Here is a 17,620-nt window from a genome sequence, read left to right on the forward strand (position 1 = left end):
CGAGGGAACCACAGAAACTGTGGACTGAGACTTATCGGCTCCAGCCGGAGCCGATGAAGGCAAAGGTTGAGAAACCTTAGGTCTCGGCTCAGTTGCCGGAGCCGAAGACCTGGATGCCTTAGAGGGCTTCCCTGTTGAAACAGACAGGGAATCCTCTGGCTTGAGTAAGCCTCTAAGAATCAATTTATTCTTTCTTTCCTGCAGGACCCTGGGGCTGAAGCCATGGCACACAGCACAGGAGTCCTGCAGGTGCAAAGGCCCCAGACAATAGACACAAGAAGTGTGAGCATCTGTCAGAGACATTTTCTGACAGCACGCATCACACTTCTTGAATCCGGAGACCTTTGCTTCTTTAGACATTTTTATCTGAACAGGTGTACACAAACACGCACACAAACACACTAGTTATACCCTGTCAGGTTAATTATAATAAAAAGCAGTACTAGTAATTTAAACTACAATAATACACACACACTCCACTAGGGAAGGAAAGGCCTATAGGCCCAAGGGAAGAACCAAAGGTTCTTGAGGAAAAGAAACGGAAATTTTTTGGATAGGGAATAAAAAGTTTTCTAAACTACACTAAACTAAGTAAATATATTAAATTAAAGGGGTTTTTAAAGACTAATTTCAACAAGAAATAGTACTCACCAGGAACCGGTAGAAACAACCAACCTCGAAGCTGTAGCGGCAAACGAGATCTGAGGTAACTCTCGCCTAGCATTGTGGGATATAAGGGGAGCCTCGAGCCGGTGGAACCAACTCTCGAGCTTTTAGAGTGGCCGAGTCGGAGCCGAGGTCGGCTCCGAACCCATCCAGCAAGAATGAAGGCGAGATAGACAACTTAACATCAAACATTCAAAAAAGCTGTCATGTACAAGTGGGTGAGGAGAATAACTTGTCATAATGGCTACACTATCCATATTATTTTGGAATGTACATGGCCTTACAGCTATTGACAAAAAGGAAACAGTACTGAATTGAAAGTTCACACAGTTGTTCAAGATTTAGAACTTAAGTGACATGGACAGTGACCTAACTTTTGACCAGCATGTGTCCATTCTTTTAAGAAAGTCCTTCTACATTGCACAGCTTATAAGCAAAGAGACTGTGTCAAGATATAGGAATGCATTATTTATTTGTACTCTGCCATCACTAGGCTAATCAATGAATATAATGCCCCCTTTGGCATTCATCTGTTCAGACATATGCAACAACTGATCGCTCACAGAAATACCTTACTAAAAGGATACAATGCCTAAACAACAGTGACAAAGTCACTTTGCTACAAGGATTTTGCAGATGTCAAGCCTCCTCAGTCAAGATGCAGTTTTATGAAGCTGGTACCATAAGTTGACCTATGTTTTGAAATGAAGTGCGTATCATTCCATACAGGAGGTTATCTATCACATTGTCATTATGTTACAATAACACAAAAAAAAGTAGTAAAATTATTTTTATCTAGAATTACCTTTCCAGCATGCACTGGTGACATCAATATTATGCACATGCAGAAAGACAAATATGTTTGAAGTTCAAAAACTAAGATGCCATCAGAAAAAAGTAAATTGTATGCAGACATTACTTACAGTATTAACCTTTCAATGCAGGGTACGAGAAGGTCCCAAGAGTAAGCAGTTAGACGATGAAGCCTGGTGGGCCATGTTGGGGTGAGATGAAGTACTATTCTAGAAGAAGCTATGCATGCAGCAGCCACTATTGAAGGTGCAAAGTTTAAAAATTCATGATCTGTGAAAATAAAGACATAAAAAGTTAATCAATAAAGTTAATGATGCACAAGATGGCGAACTAACAAACATTTATGCCAAATGGTACCTACCCTGCAATGAAACTTCCAGAAAGTAGTTAGCATACTTTGCCATGTACAGTTTTGTTTTTTCTAAGCAAACTATGGGCCATCCATCATGAACGTCTGCCTCATGGACAGCAATGGACAGATAGTAGTCAATGAAGTGAGCAGCAGTAGGCAGGCATATGTTCCACTGAAATGTTTCCAGCAAAAGCAACTCCATATCCAACAAGTTTTGTTTAGTGAGAATCACATTCATACTAGTAATGCACCCTAAAGCATTGAGCTGTTCCAGTTTTGGCACATGATCTTCTTTTTCTTCAAATTTGCCTTATAAAGAAAGAAGCAGAAAAAGATTAGCATATGCCTCATTACGTCATTCGCATTTGCTTAACAGTCTCAGAATATTTTTAAATCATCTGTGCAACACTACCCGAATACTTCGTTATCCGCATTCAGTGTCTGACCAACTACCCATCAGATACAGCTTCTCTCTAGTCCCTTCACTAGTCTCTACTATTTGAAGTTTATGCCAGTACTATCAAGCTTTTTGCTATTTTTTGTTTCTTGTCTGTACATCACTGTACATCTAACATGGTTTAATAAAGCATACTAAAATATTTAGAGAATGATACTGTGGTACTCATCTATAACAACCTCAGACTATCTTTCTAGCCAAAGACAGCTAATTCTACTGCTTTTTTCCCAGCACACTATTGAGAGCTTTTGAAAATCTCGCTTCTAACTCAGTTACACTGTTTTTCAGTTTTATATCCCAAAACAAAACTAAACTTATGCATTTAAAAAAAAACAAAACTATACACATCAGTTCTATTCCTCGACCTATCCAAAGCATTTGATACCGTTTCCCATACCATCCTCCTATACAAACTTTCCAACCTACAGCTCTCTACCTCCACTACCTTCCAGTATAATCAGGACACCCTTTTATCTAATCCAATTCATTTCAAAAGGAAGGTCAAGCTCAAAAGAAGTTATTTTCCCCACTTCTTCCCTATTCAGACTAGAGACTAAACAGAGTGCCCCCTGTCTTTCGGCTTTTCCCGGTTAGGGGTCGCCACAGCGGAACTCCGGTCTGCTAATGATTGGCAGTAGATTTTTACGTGCTGGCTTGCCGGGCCTAATGCACAACCTTCAATGAAGGAACGCCCATTCACGCATGTCAACACACAGAAGACGCTCTGAGAATTGAACGTGCAACGTCTAACTGTGATGTGACAACGCTACCGCAGCACCACCACCGCAGTGTATGTACAAATTTAAGCATACTGCTTAACTGGAAAGGCCACAATGTTTTTTTAACCAAGAAAATTAAGGTTTTAAAACTTTCAAATATCCTAGCAGATAAGCAAAACTTACACTCAGTAGCCTGATTAATCCAAGACATCCTGTGTCTTGTTTTTCAAGCTAAGAACTTCCAGTCTCATTTAACCTATTTCTTTGCAACACCAGTGACTCTATAAACATCCACAACAGAGACCTAAATCTACAACAAAAAACATGATTTGCTGGAAGAGAGAGGTTCTTAACTCGACATATCCCCATCCTGTGGAATAAGTTATAAATATGGGTCAAGTAAAGTACCACTCTATCTGCCTTTAAGGTGAGTCTTGATGAATGGATGGGCAGACACAAATTGCACCAAGTTTATACTGTATGGTCTTCACAACTCCACTTAATGTACGGTCCTGATCACTTTGGGAAACAATCACTTTTAAGTGCTTGTAAAGTGTGACAAAGTGCATTTACTTAAAGTTGTATATAACTAGGCCTTATGTTTTGATTACCTAGTGCTGTTCTTATTTTCCTAAAACAAACAGTGCATGCCATGGGGAGCCTCTTTCCTCTGTGATAGCTTGTACAAGAAGTGGCCATTCTGTTGATGTGCTGATGAAATCTTGCAGTCAGAACTCACCACTATGTATAGGAGATGTGAAGCTGTTTGGAGTGTTTACAAATCTGAAAAAAAGTGGTTTGCATGTTACTTTTTATGTTTATTTTTTTACTCCATCTCAGAATGGAAAACTAATGGTGTTACAAGCACCTACAGCTTTTTCAAGCTCTACATCCATTAGCTCTCCTTACTGCTCTCTCTCTCACACACACGGTCTGTAATGCTAATAATTTTCTGCAGTTAATTACATGCACTGGGAATACTGCAAACAGGTTGCAACAGTGAATACCTACAAATGTGCGGTTATTGTATTATATTTCTTGGAAATGAGGAGGATCCTTTAAATTTTGTTGCTTTGTTTATATTGTACAGTTCTGTTATTTGACTCATTTTATTTATTTTCATTTGTTAATTGGGGTACAACACTGAATGACATAGACCATTTTCACTTATAACACTAGGAGACAAAAGAACAACTGAGACACAGCAGTATTACAAAATAAAATAAACACAAATGGTTAATACAGCTACTGTTAAAGCAATGTTAATTATCTCCACAGCATGAGAAAATGAAAAATATTACACAGCAGGCTTTGGCAGATACTGAAACAATTAGCTGGAGAATAAAAAGTGAAACAAAAATTTTTTTAGCAATATTTTTGGACTGAACACGTGCTATTTACAGTGCAACAGCAGAAGTGTAGGCAGTAAAGATGGATGCTGTATTGGAGAGATGGGGAAGGAAAATAATCCATTAAGTGAGCGGGATAAAAGAGATGAGGATGCATTAGCCAGATGGCTTAATGGTGGTAGCTGTACCCCTGGTCTGCTTTAGTAGAGGATTTGTTAAAGAATGTAAAGAATTAATAGTTAGGGTGTGTGCTTATGTTAAATGACTTAGAAAGCAATTGCTTTTGTCCAGATTCAATGAGCACGATTGTAGCACAGAGTGGAATTTGGTGAAACACTATATTAGTTTAATTTTTCCAGGAATGGACTGCCATGTTTTCAGAGCAAGGATTACAGAGTAGTAAGCCACTGAATAAAAGTTTTGGTAAAGACTTGAAGGTTGGGGATCAAAGCAAGAAGGAACCGAAGAATGTGCTGGGAGTTGTCTATAGCCTGCCACTAAAGAAGGGGAAAGAGTTAAAGACCAACAAACTTGTACACAAGTGAAGACACAAGCAGTACTGATCTATGCTGTACTTGCTGTAAAGTGTGGGAATAAATTTGTCTCTGGGTTCAGACTCCGAATGCAACAGACTTGAGTTGCATTTCAGTCTTGTAAAACTAAGCAGGTAACTAAAATTTAATTTAGTCTGCAATGTATCTTTTTATAGAGGCAACACTATGTGAGAATGTGCGATTTATTCTTGTGCAATGTATATTTGCTGCCTGTGTGTTTTTCTGTGCTATGAAAAAAAAAATGTGTGAACTTGCGACTTTCTTCTATGAAATGCATAGAAAGGTACTGCAAGTTTTGCATCTGAAGTCTGTAACTGCTTTCTGCTGGGAAATACAGCATATAAGAATATAATTATGCTGCAACAGAAGTTTCTTTAAGAAGATGGCGAGCCAGATCAGACAAATATTAGCATGCAAATGTGACAATATGCTCAACTATCTGTGGTCTCCATTAGAAAATTTACACAACCGAGAAGAAAATCAGAAGAGACTAAACTACCCTGCAAGCTGTTTCAGCACTTCTCTCTTTCGCACTCTCTCTCTCTGTCTGCACATTCTAGTTTATGATTTAGTTAATTTTTAGTTAGGAAATAGAAAATGACTAAAAATATCTGGGTGTTTCTTTCTTGTACTCTACCTGTAAAAAAAAAAAAAAAAAAAAGATGAATTTTCTGTTTCCACACTCAATGTAATATTTCTTGGTATATTTAATTAGTTAACTGTATTACTTAACTCATTTCTAAAGTGAAATTTGTATTTATTTTTTTAAAAACATGTTTACTATGTATTTCTATGTACTTATTAATTATTATTTATTAATTGACGAGCAGTATTTCTGGCCAACTCCTGAAAAGTTGGCCATCTATTTCTATCCAGCCTAACTGCTGCACGAGACATTACAGCAAGAGTGAAACAGTAACTGAAAGAGACGGAGAGAGAGAGAGAGAGAGAGACAGCGGGAGGGGGAAGAAAGTGGCGGGGGGGCAAAGGAGTTTAAAGATTTTAAAGTTTTGGAAATCACGGAAACCTGGAGAGAATGAGGAGAAAAAGGTCAGTGGATCAAAGCTAATATTCTGCTCTGTAGGTTTTCAGGATAATGCACACTCACATGCAGGACTTGCTTATAAGTTATTAGCTGCATATAGGAAGTTGAGGGGATTCATATTTGCAGATTTTTTATATTTTAATCCATCTGGTAGCAGTAGTGCAGTTTGAGAGATAATAATCCTGGTGGTGAGAATTTCAGACTTAAGACTTTTAAATAAAAGGGTCTACTGTAATGGTGGGCAGTGGAGTGGATTACAGTATTAGTCACCATCAACTAATCATTTTTTACACTGGCAATCATTTAGCCTGGTCTGAAGTGGCACAACGGGTGTTCTCCAATTGTTCAGAAGGTAATAAACCTACAGAAAAGTATTACAGGTAATTTTTCACTATCCACTGTACGGAGATTGTTCTTGTTTGAGTAGTCCATGACCTTTTAATGGGTTGAAACTACTGATGCTGTTCAGTTCTGCTCCTCCTGGATCTCTCTGCTGCATCTCACACTACAGACCATGGCATTTTCACTGAGCATTTATGGTATGGCATCTTCTCAATGGTGTTGACAGTAGTCTCTGGCTGTATGCTGGAATAAACACCTTTTCCTCTTATTCCTTTTTCAGTGCGAGACCGTTAACGCTGCATCTTATGTCCTTTATGGTTCATAGTTTATATTCTTCCACTGAGAGTCTTGTAATGTGGATGGGCTTAGCATACCCAAACCATGCTGGTGATAACCCAGCTTTATATCTCCCTCCCATAGGGCTTGGACAGTGTGCACTCCCTTGCTGATGAGGCCATACATTTGTGGCTTACCCATAATCTCCTAAAAGTCAACACCTTGAAAACGGAGGCTATGACAGTTCACATTACCTTCAGAAAAATCTGCTCCTTCTCTTCCTAATTTTATTCTATATGACGAGTATAAGTTGGAATTTGTTGCTAAACTGTGCAGCATAAAATATGTCATGGACCATTGGCTGATGCTTCTGGACCAAGTGCCTGCTGTTAAGAAATCAGCATGGCTCATATGAAAAACTTCTCCAGGATCAAGTACCTTTTATGTCAGGTTGACCTCTCAGAAGATGCTCATGCCTTGGTGTCTTCCCGTCTGGACTACTGCAACACCTTGTATGTGGGACACTGTGAAGGCTGCCAGCCTAGCTAGATAAAATTTTGTAGATAATTCTATGTTATTGTAAATATTAATATAAATATAATCCACAGGCTTGTTTCACAAGTGTAAAGAAAACTAAATGTAAGAAAACTGTTTTATATGCTGAACTTCAAAAATGTAATCACAGTGCACCCTGCTAGAAGAAAGCTGTTAAGTAAAGAATTACAACTGTGTTTGATCTAAAGCTCTGAGACAGATGTCTGGGCTAGCAAATTCTTTCCATTGTTATCAAGACAGAGATAATTGCTAGATTTTACATGTAAAAATGTATTTTATTGCTGTGGCTTCCGGGCCAGGTGTAGCTTATATGAAATGTAAATTTTGAGTTTCTGTTATCCTGGGAACTAATGGAGAAGTGATAAAAACGATGCAATGTGAAATGACTTAGCAGTACTGGCTGTTATCAATTTAAGACTTTCTCAGAGAGAAATTTTTATTTATTTATTTTATTGTTATTTTACATTTGTTGACCGGGCTAACTGGATAGAAGTCCATTTTCAGTAGAGGCCCGGGGAGAAAAGCTCCAAGTCAAAGACATTATTGACAAGAAGTATAGGTTACATAACAAAACAGGATATATAATGTTACACACAATTTAACATTGAAGATGTTTAAAAGCATTTAGCAGTGCATTGCTTAATAATATATACAAAAATATAGAACAATACAAAATCATAAGGTAGTTTGTAGCAGTTTCCTGGTTCACAAATCCCTATAAATGTTTGCATGAACATATTTGTAGAGTATAACACAAGATATTTACATGAGGTAGATTGTAGTTATATCAGGCTAACAATTCTTACATAAGATAGCAGTAAAGAACATAAAATCAAAAGTTAGAGTAAAGTTGCAGAAAAAAACAATTAGTCATAGAGGAGGTAGGTTAGTCAGGGTTGGTGCAAGGGCATAACCAGTGTGTTCTAAAGTATGTTCGGAGTTGTTGTTTGAAGTAGAGTAAGGAAGGAAGTGAAGTAAGTTCACTAGGAAGAAGGTTCCAGTTTTTCTCAGTAGTGTTAGAGAACACAGAGTCACCTGCCATGTTGTTAGATTTACATATGCTGACTATAAGTTTATTAGCTGAGCATAAGGTGTTTAGATTTTTATAAGGAGTTAAGAGGTTTGAGAGTACAGGAGTGTTTTCAGGCTGGAAGAGGATCTTATGGGCAATGGTAAGTTGGTTAAAATGAAGCTGGTGTTGTAGTTCAAGCCATCCTAGCTGTTTTAGATTCTGACAGTGATGTGTTCTAAAGGGATTACCAGTGACAAATCTGGCAATGTTATTATAAGAGTTGGTTAGTTTAAGAAGATTATCTTTTGACAGGTTGGTGTACATTGGTGATGCGTAGAGAATTGTTGAGATTAGATGGGAGTGGGCAATAGTACTTTTGGCTATTGGAGTGAGAAAGTATTTGATCTTGTATAAGGAGCCCATATTTCTGTTAACTTTTTATAGTGTTATTGATATGGATGTCGCAGTTTATTGTCTACTGTAATTCCTAGGAGTTTGGTGGTGGAGTCAGGAGATATGATGGTACCATTATTAGAGATAACAGAGAAGTCCATAGGCATGGATTTACGGGTAGGAGTAAAGAGAAGGAGCTTTGTTTTTTTAGGGTTCAAGAGGAGGCAACGTTTTAAGAACCAAGTCTCTACCATGTTAAACACCTTCTGAGTTAGGTATTGTAGTTCAGATGAAGATTTAGCTGTGCAGATTAAAGTTGAATCGTCTGCATATTGTATACAGGTTGCATGAGGAATTGCTAACTAGAGATCGTTAATAAATATAGAGAATAAGAGAGGGCCTAGAATGGAGCCCTGAGGAACACCCAGGGAGAATGGTAGCTGAGATTATAGAATATTCTGCCAGAGCACTGCCTGTTCCCTATTGTTAAGGTAGGAAGTGAACCATTGTATAGCCAGAGTATCAAGGGAAAGTGAATTCAGGATATTTATAAGTAAAGAGTGGTTTACTATATCAAATGCTTTTGAGAGATCAATAAATAGAGCTGAAGAGAGAGATCATAGTTATTGCGGTTTGCGTTACTAGTGTCGGTGAAAGATAAGAGAGCAGTAGTAGTACTGTGGAATGGCCTGAATCCATGTTGGCTTTTAGCAAGTATATTGTGTTGAATTAAGTGGTTTAGAAGCTGATTGTGAATGCATTTTTCCATTATTTTTGCTAAAGGGGATAGTAAGGCTATGGGTCGATAGTTAGAATATTCGTTTGAGTTGCCACATTTATGTAGGGGGATTATATGTGAGATTTTCCATATGTCAGGGATGTTGTCCTCATTAATGGTTCCATTAATCAGGATGGATATAAGGTATGCTACTTCTTTAGCTGCTTTTTGTAGGTATTCTGCAGGGATTTGGTCAGCAGAAGGCGTATAAGGCTTAAGTTTTAGAATGAGTTTGTAGATAAAATTAGTTGAGGTGGGTTGTAATAGGAAGGTAGGAAGAGAGCTGGGAGTAGGGGTCAGAAGGCTGGAGCTGTCAGCGGATAGCTGACTAGTTAGAGATTGGACAGCCTATGTGAAGAAGGAATTGAAAGCATTAGCAGTTTGGTTCTGAGTCTCCTGATTTGCACCTGTTGGGGTTGGTGTACTGGTGTGAACTGGGTGCAGGAGTCTATTGATACTTGCCCAGAATCTTTGAGAGCTGTTTAGGTGTGTTTGCTGGATTTTACAGTAAAAGTCTTTTTTGTCTGAGTATAGCTTTTTTTGTCTTATTTCTCATTTGTTTAAAAGTTTGTTGATCTGAAGAATTTTTGTTAGTTCGCCACCTAGTCCAGGCTTTATTTCTGAGGAGGATTTTTTTCCTGGTTTCATTAGTAAGCCAGGGGGCAGGTCTAGACCTAGTTCTGATAGTATAGTATGTTTAGTTGCATGCTGGTCCAGAATATTTAAGAATTTAGAGTTGAAGTATTTGACAGCCTCTTCAAGAGGGAGGGTTTTTAGTTGAGACCAATCACAAGCACTAAGTTCATTCTGGTACAGCCCTTGGTTAAATTTCTTGTTGGACCGTATAGTCCTATATGATGCTGGGTGAGAGGTAAACTTTTGTCCGATTATGTAGGTCAAAGTGTGGTCACTTAAATAGTCAGGGAGGATACCTACTTTATAAGTTTGGTGATAATTATTGATACGAATCCAATCCAGGGTGCTCTCTTTTCTGTTTGGTTTGTTTATTCTAGTTGGGGAGGTAATGGTCAGAGAGAAGCCATGAAGGTTAATATGAGAGGTAGGATGCTCAGTACTGATGCACCTCCAGTCAATATTGAAGTCACCTAGGATAATAGTTTTTTGTGGAAAGGTTGCTGAGGCCCAGCTAAGAATATCCTCTAGTGTACTAATATTAATTCCTAGAGGTAGATAGATACAGAAGATGTATATGGATTTACTAGAGTTGACCTGTAATTTGGAAATAAGGACTTCAGCACTGTTGTCCTTTGGTGGGTTATAGGGTAAAGTGGAGACTTGTAATCCATTCTTGAAAAGGAGTGCTACTCCCCCTCCTTTTCTCTTTATACGGTCAAGTCTCAATATATTATAGTCTGGTGGGATAAGTTCCCTATCTTGAGTACTAGATTTTAACCAAGTCTCTGTCAAACATAAAATATCAAAAGAGTGTACCTTTAGGAGAGCATGGAGATGGGGAACTTTGTTATTCACACTCTGGATATTGAGGTGTGCTATAAGAAGAGAGTTGGGGTGCTTGTTGAGGATGAGATGAGTAGAGGCATTGGTGGTAAGAGGTTCAGTGAACAGGACATTAGCTGGACCAGGATTAGGATGGATGTTTCCATCTTGTAATGTCTGCTTTTTTAGTGAGAGCAAAGGAATATGTATGTTACTAGTTTGATATCTAAATTTCTTGGTTATTGGGTTATTGTATTTAATGTGGGACAATCTATGGTATTTTGCTAGCAGGTAACTAGGTGTGGAGGTTGTCAGTATGTTATTATGGCTGAATGTGAGTTTGTATGGTTGTTTGTTTTGTTGGGTGGTGGAAATGAAAATAAATTGGATGTTCAAAGGAGGTTAAGATATAGGTTGAGGTTAGAACAGATATGAGTGTGGCAATGAGTAGCAATTTAGTTAGTGTAGAGGTAGTTGAGGTAGACATGATAGTATAATCAGGTTGGGATAATATTAGGTAGTTGGCAATGGTCTAGGACAGAAATAGAGGTGTAAGTGGGAGTTAAAATAATGAAGTAGTTGGACTTTGAGATTGGTTGTGTGAAGAAAAGGATGCGGTTTAACTATTTAGGATGGTGGGACCCTCTGATTTGTCATATGGGAAAGGAGGGTGTGGTTAGGAAGTAGAAGCTTAGGACTACCGGGGGTGGGTGGGAAATGGGGGTAGGGGGCGGAGTGAGCCCACAGGGCGAACGGAGCAGGTCGAGCCAGAGGGTGGAAGAGCTAGAGAGAGAAAACAATCAGTAGCAGCAGAAGGCTACAGTTGAGGGGTAATTGTTTTAATAGAGAGCTTAGCTTAAAGTGTAAAGACAGAGTGTGTTAAGGGTAGGAGAAAAAGTAGTGACATATGCCAGAAAAGGAAACAGGCTGGAGAACAGAGAGCAAAAGAGTTTAACTATAATAATAGCCAGTGGTAGCAAGAAATATTGAGTAAAAGTATATATTTAGGGTGTGTAGCGCCACCTAGTGGTGACAAGAGAATACGGGAAGGGGGAAGGAATACTACTTGTAAGAGAGTTAGATAAGGACTAGGAGAGATTAGGTTCCGTTTTGGATAGTTGCTGTTTAATTATTGATTATTCTTTATCAGGACAAGGAGGGAGCACCCGGTAGTAGGCTGTAAAAAAAAGACATGACAAATTCTTAGTCAGGGTCAGCGAGAATAAGGGAGGTAAAGTAGGAGAGGATAAGGCACGGGGTGAAGAAAGTTAGACTAGACAGGGAGAAAGCATAGGTAGACAGTTTCAGATACTTGTAGAGGTGGAAAGAACAGATCAAGTACAATAGCAGCAAGGACAGTTACCCCTTAGGTCCGTGGAACAGTACACCAAGTTAAGAGATGGGGCAGGTCTAGAGTGTTACGAGTAGAACTACACACTTTGCTATACATACGACAGTAGAATACAGTACATTATCCAATAGGAAGGAGGAACAGCTAGAGTGATAAAGCATGAGTACAAGGGCAGCAGAAGTTAATAAGAAGCAAAACAGTAAGAGCAGCCTGAGAAGTGTTAGGTATTTGCAATACATAAGAGAAAACATTTATGGTACACAATCCTTAGAATGCTGTAAGAGCATCACACTGTATCTTAAGACAAACTTAGCAGGCTAAATCATTTAAGAAAGAAAAACCAAAGACTTTGCAAGCGTATCGTTTCAATTACAACAGTTAACTGCTAGACAGTTAAATAATAGGTCTATCCCAACGGAGCAGGCAGTAGGGTACAGAGATAAATCACAATAAACATGTGATTACATATAATGTCTGGATAAGATACACCTAATAACTGCGGTACTAGCTTAATAACAGGACGGAAACTAAGGCAAGGGACTGAAAAAGTCAAAGATATCACAAATGCAGTAACAAATATAGATAGAAAGCACGCTTTAATATTATTTCCTGAAAATAAGCAATCTAGCAGAATGTAGTCAAACTGAATAAGTCCAAGATATCACAAACGCAGTAAAAAATACAATTTAGCTATCGCCACTGCATACAGAGTGTCTGCTAGAAAGCTCGCTTTAACATCAGGTTTATTGTCCTGGAACTAAGCAACCTAGCAGAACTTAGCAACACTAAACAAAAGCCACGCTAATCGCATCAAGTTAATTAGCCTGGAAACAAGCAACCTGGCAGAACTTAGCAAAAAGTAACACTTAAATGATGTTGCAGTGTTCTTCGCTTACTGGGAGGCGCGACGAGCAGCAGGACCACAGGATCGTTTTGAGGTGATAGTGCACGCACTAAGATGGGTATAGAAAGTTTAAAGATGGCGCTGCATGCACTTCCCACTAGAAGTAACTTTTGGGAGGAAGTTGGCTAGGGGGAGGGGATAAGTGGAAGCGAGAGGGATAGAGCTGGAGAGAGGGAAGAGGGCAGGTAAGAGCCAGAGGGTGGAAGAGCTAGAGAGAGAAAACAATCAGTAGCAGTAGGCTACAGTTGAGGGGCAAGTGTTGTAATAGAGAGCATAGCTTAAAGTGCAGAGAGAGAGTGTTAACGGTAGGAGAAAAAGTAGTACAGTATGCCAGAAAAGGAAACAAGATGGAGAACAAAGAGAAAAAGGGTTTAACTATAATAATAGCCAGTGGTAGCGAGAAATATTGAGTAAAAATATATATTTAGGGTGTGAAGCGCCACCTAGTGGCGACAAGAGAATATGGCAAGGGGGAAGGAATACTACTTGTAAGAGAGTTAGATAAGGACTAGGAGAGATTAGGTAGAACCTGGGCCAAGGTGAGCAAGCGGGCTATGGTCAGCTGCTATCACGCGGCAGCAAGATGGAGCACACACAAGTTAGCAATCGAGTAATGAGAGCTAGCAGAAAATGATAGTGTTACACTATGTACACAGAGCCTTCTTTAGTGAGGAGATAGCTACACTGAAGGAAGCCTTGAGTGGAGGAGCGTCTTCTCAGGTTACAGAAAATAGTGTTCCATTTTGGATAGTTGCTGTTTAATTACTGATTATTCTTTATCAGGACAAGGAGGGAGCACCCGGTAGTAGGCGGGAGGTGAGACGAGCAGCCAGACCACAGGACCGTTTGGAGGTGATGGTGCACGCACTAAGATGGGTATAGAAAGTTTATTATTAAGCAATTAATTTTGATCAATTAATATTGAGCATTCTGTATTTTGTCTGAACCTGAACACATCAGCTCACCAACACTTGCTTGCTCTGTATGCAAGTAGTATTTAGAACAGTAATCTCTCAGAGTTAGATAGAAATATAGCCAGATTAGCCTAGCTGTTTTCTATATTTATGTCAGACTATCCTATAATATTGTTTTAAAAGTTTCCTGTGATCTCTGAACTCTTGATTAACACTGTGTTTAATTTACGAGATTTGTCTTGTGCTTTTATTATTTATTATTAAATATCTTTAAACCTTTCAACTGTGGCTGTTTTGTGTAGAGATAATTTAAGCTCTTAGAGAGAGTACTTGCATGTATTTGGTGATACTTTTCAAGCCACTCCAATAGTCTTGCTGCCCAGTTACACTTACTATTTGGATAGCAGTAATATTGCACAGTGAAACTGGTCACCCTTTGGGAAGGGCTATTAGTAGCTGATCAAAGTAGTTGGTGGCAGTGATTACTACCTTATAGCCTGGCAGGAGGGGGCATAGCTGGAGAACCTGTGCCAGCCTTCCCCAGTAGTGTCTGTGTGCTTATATATAAATCAAATCTCAAAGTGTGTGTGTGTGTCAGCTACTTGGGCAGGGACATGAAGCATTGGCTGGACAGAGAGGGTACTGGAGGTTTTGGCTTGAGTACTCGGCTGAGATCTGAAGCCTATAGCTGTGCCAGTGGGGCGTCTTATTAGGGATCTGGAGACAAAGGGAGAAACCAGCCCCAGACTGACTGTGATCTCTGTGCGCTCTTAAGGGAAATTGTACTTTACTGTGTGTGTACTTGTTATCCCCCAATGTGCATGCCCTTCACTGGTATTAGTGGTGAGGACCGAGGCACCTTGATTACTGGGCCAGTGTGCGGCCGTCACAGACACCACAACATAAAGCTTGATCATTTAAAAATGGTGCAGCCAGTTTACTGAATGGTATATCTTGTAACCAATAAAGCAAACTTGTTCTGACCACCTTGCATTAACTTCCAGTTTGATACAGAATTATGAGGTTTTGTTGTTAAACTTGTATGCCCAGTTAAAACCTGGGTCTTTCTTATCTGAAAGAGCTGGTACACCATATTGCCCAGCTCAGACTCTACACTAAGCTTCCCAGGGGCTGCTGCTACTGCACATGATTCCACAAGTGCAGCTTGATAGCTCACTTATTTGCACTTTTGCCTTTCAGGCTGCTCACCTGCAGAAAATTTCTGCCTTGATGGCGCTGGGTGGTTCCACCGGTCACATAAAACCTCCCTTTCTCAAATAGCTTTTGATGGTGTGAGATGATATTAGTGTTTTCATCTGAATTTTCACTCTAGTTCTTCAGCGAGTCTTATACTTTATTACTGCTCCACCTTTAGTTTTACATTTTGCATATTTGACTGTAATTTTTTTCATTTTAATTTTGCTTTCATGCTCGACTGTACTTTTTAAAATTTTGCTCTTCCTACCTTTGTGCTTAATATTCTGCATTATACAGCACCTACATAAAATTTAAGTTTAAATTAAAGTAGGGCACTGAGATTCTAATTTATGGTAAGTCCATACTCTAAATGCAGAAGAAGCAAACCTTTACTTATGGCAGCTCTTCCAGTGGGGGAGAGAAACTGAGATTTTAACAGAGAAGAACATCTGATTCACCTAGGCTTTAGTAGTTTGCATACAATATTAAGTAGAACATTCTGTCAAGGTGTATGCCTAGGAATCTAAGTTTTCCATAGGGCATTATTTTTGAGCTGAATTGACCAATTCTTTGCCATTTAACTATATTTGTTTGATTCCAAAAAAGCTGTACAGCTGCTGGGGTTTTTTTTGTAGTAGTAGTAGTGCAGGATTAAAGAAATCTGGAAGGAGTCCAAGGTCTTGTTCTAGTTCATGTTTTTTTAATCAGAGGGGAGGAATTTGCCCTGTAAATGAATTACTATGAAGAAAATTTAGTAGTTAGGTGGTCATCTAGTAATTTACTGAAAAATAAGGAAGAAAATATAGAGGATAATATTAAACATTGTGAGATATTGTGCGAATAAGCCAAGGTGGATGAAGTAGATCTTATTGTTACTTTAAACTGCCTGTTATGCAAGAAGGATTTGAAGCCTTTAAGTACCAGAAAGCTGAGACCACCTGTGACGACCCACCACTAGACCAATAATCATGGAGCCTCAATCCTCACCACTGGCACTTGTGGGGAATGTTCAGTGGGAGGATAACAGGTACACACAGTAATTCCAAATGCAACTCTCTGCATCAAGTGCAATTTCCCTTAAGAGCACACAGAAACCACAGTCAGTCTGGGGATGGTTTCTCCCTCTTTCACCAGATCCTCAATAAGACTCCCTAGTAGCACAGCTATAGGGTCGAGTCCTTAGCCAGGGTTCAAAGCCAAGTCAACCAACACACTCTCTGTCCAACCAGTGCTTCATGTCCCTGCCAAAGTAGCAGACACACACACACACACACACACACACACACACACACACACACACACACACACACACACACACCCTCTCGCTCTCCGAGAGTTGCTTTGCACAAACATACACAAAGACACCTGGGAAAGGCTGGCACAGGTTTACTAGCTATGTCGCCTTTTGCTCAGACTATAAGACAGTTACCACTGCCACCAGAACCCCTCGACAGCTACATTAAGACCCTTAACAAAGGTGTCCAATTTTACTGTGTAATATTAATACTAACATAAATGGTAGTTTGAGCAAGAGCAAGGCTATTAGGAGTGGCCCACACAGTGTCACCAAATAATTATGCAAGTACTCTCAAAAACTGTATACTTCTACAAGGATCAGCCACAATGAAAAGTTTAAATATATTTAATAATAATATTAAAGAACAAGACAATGCTAAATATATGCTCACAGTGACATCAGAGTTGAATTCACAGGAAACATTTAAAACAACACTTCAGGATAGACTCAAACAAATAAAGAAAAACATATTAAGCTTCACTTTCTGACTGAATTTAAAAAAGAGTTACTATACCCTAATAACTTATTAATAAAGCAAGGCAGATGATGTGATGAATGGTCCTTCTTCTTGTTGTCAGGCCCAAGACAGAATGCTCAGTCTCTCTAACAGACTTCAACATAATATCCAAAATATAAGTGCTGGGATTGCTTGCAGAATAATATCACTTCTAGTCATATGACTTCTAGTTCTCATGCAAAACCCCCACTACTGGAAGCTGGCAAGACTTGGCACCTTCCTGTAAAAATACACATACATGGGGTTTTGCTCAGCTCTTTGGCTAGTGCTGGAAGTCATAAAACAATTGCATGCCTCCACACTTCCAGAGAGTAATTAGTTCACGCCAAAGACAATACAGAAAGCTTTCTAGTATATATTTGGTGTCTATGGCTGCACTGAAACCTGTGAGACAGAATTTTTATGGCCTAGCCTATGAAGTGATGTAATTTCAGATAATTTTCTAAAGTTTGCTGGACTGAGGTTAACGCACCAGTTTCCTCTGTTAAAAATATACAATTAAACAGTTACAATAGTGCATATACTTTTCTGTTCTCACCTGTTAGGCACACTGTGCAAACATTTCAAACACAATTACTTTACAAATACCTTTTCAGCACAAACTTCTGTACAAACCAGTTTACTATACACATGACATATAGTTCTAATACATTTGTTACACCAGCATCTTG

At 39.0% G+C, this 17,620-nt stretch overlaps 1 protein-coding gene across 1 annotated transcript in view; it reads right to left on the reverse strand.

Annotated features, from left to right (window-relative positions):
* LOC122789337 (cyclin-J-like) overlaps nucleotides 1-17,620 on the reverse strand; it is a 292,505-nt gene that overhangs the window by 47,298 nt on the left and 227,587 nt on the right. Inside the window, exons 3-4 of the mRNA XM_044056705.1 lie at nucleotides 1,841-2,140; nucleotides 1,590-1,749 (exon numbers count right to left, since the gene is read on the reverse strand). Coding sequence (XP_043912640.1) covers nucleotides 1,590-1,749; nucleotides 1,841-2,140 — 460 coding nt within the window. The remainder of the gene's footprint in view (nucleotides 1-1,589; nucleotides 1,750-1,840; nucleotides 2,141-17,620) is intronic.

Source organism: Protopterus annectens, chromosome 14.part0, assembly GCF_019279795.1.
Source record: "Protopterus annectens isolate FY-2018-M chromosome 14.part0, PAN1.0, whole genome shotgun sequence".
Classification (NCBI taxonomy): domain Eukaryota; kingdom Metazoa; phylum Chordata; order Ceratodontiformes; family Protopteridae; genus Protopterus; species Protopterus annectens.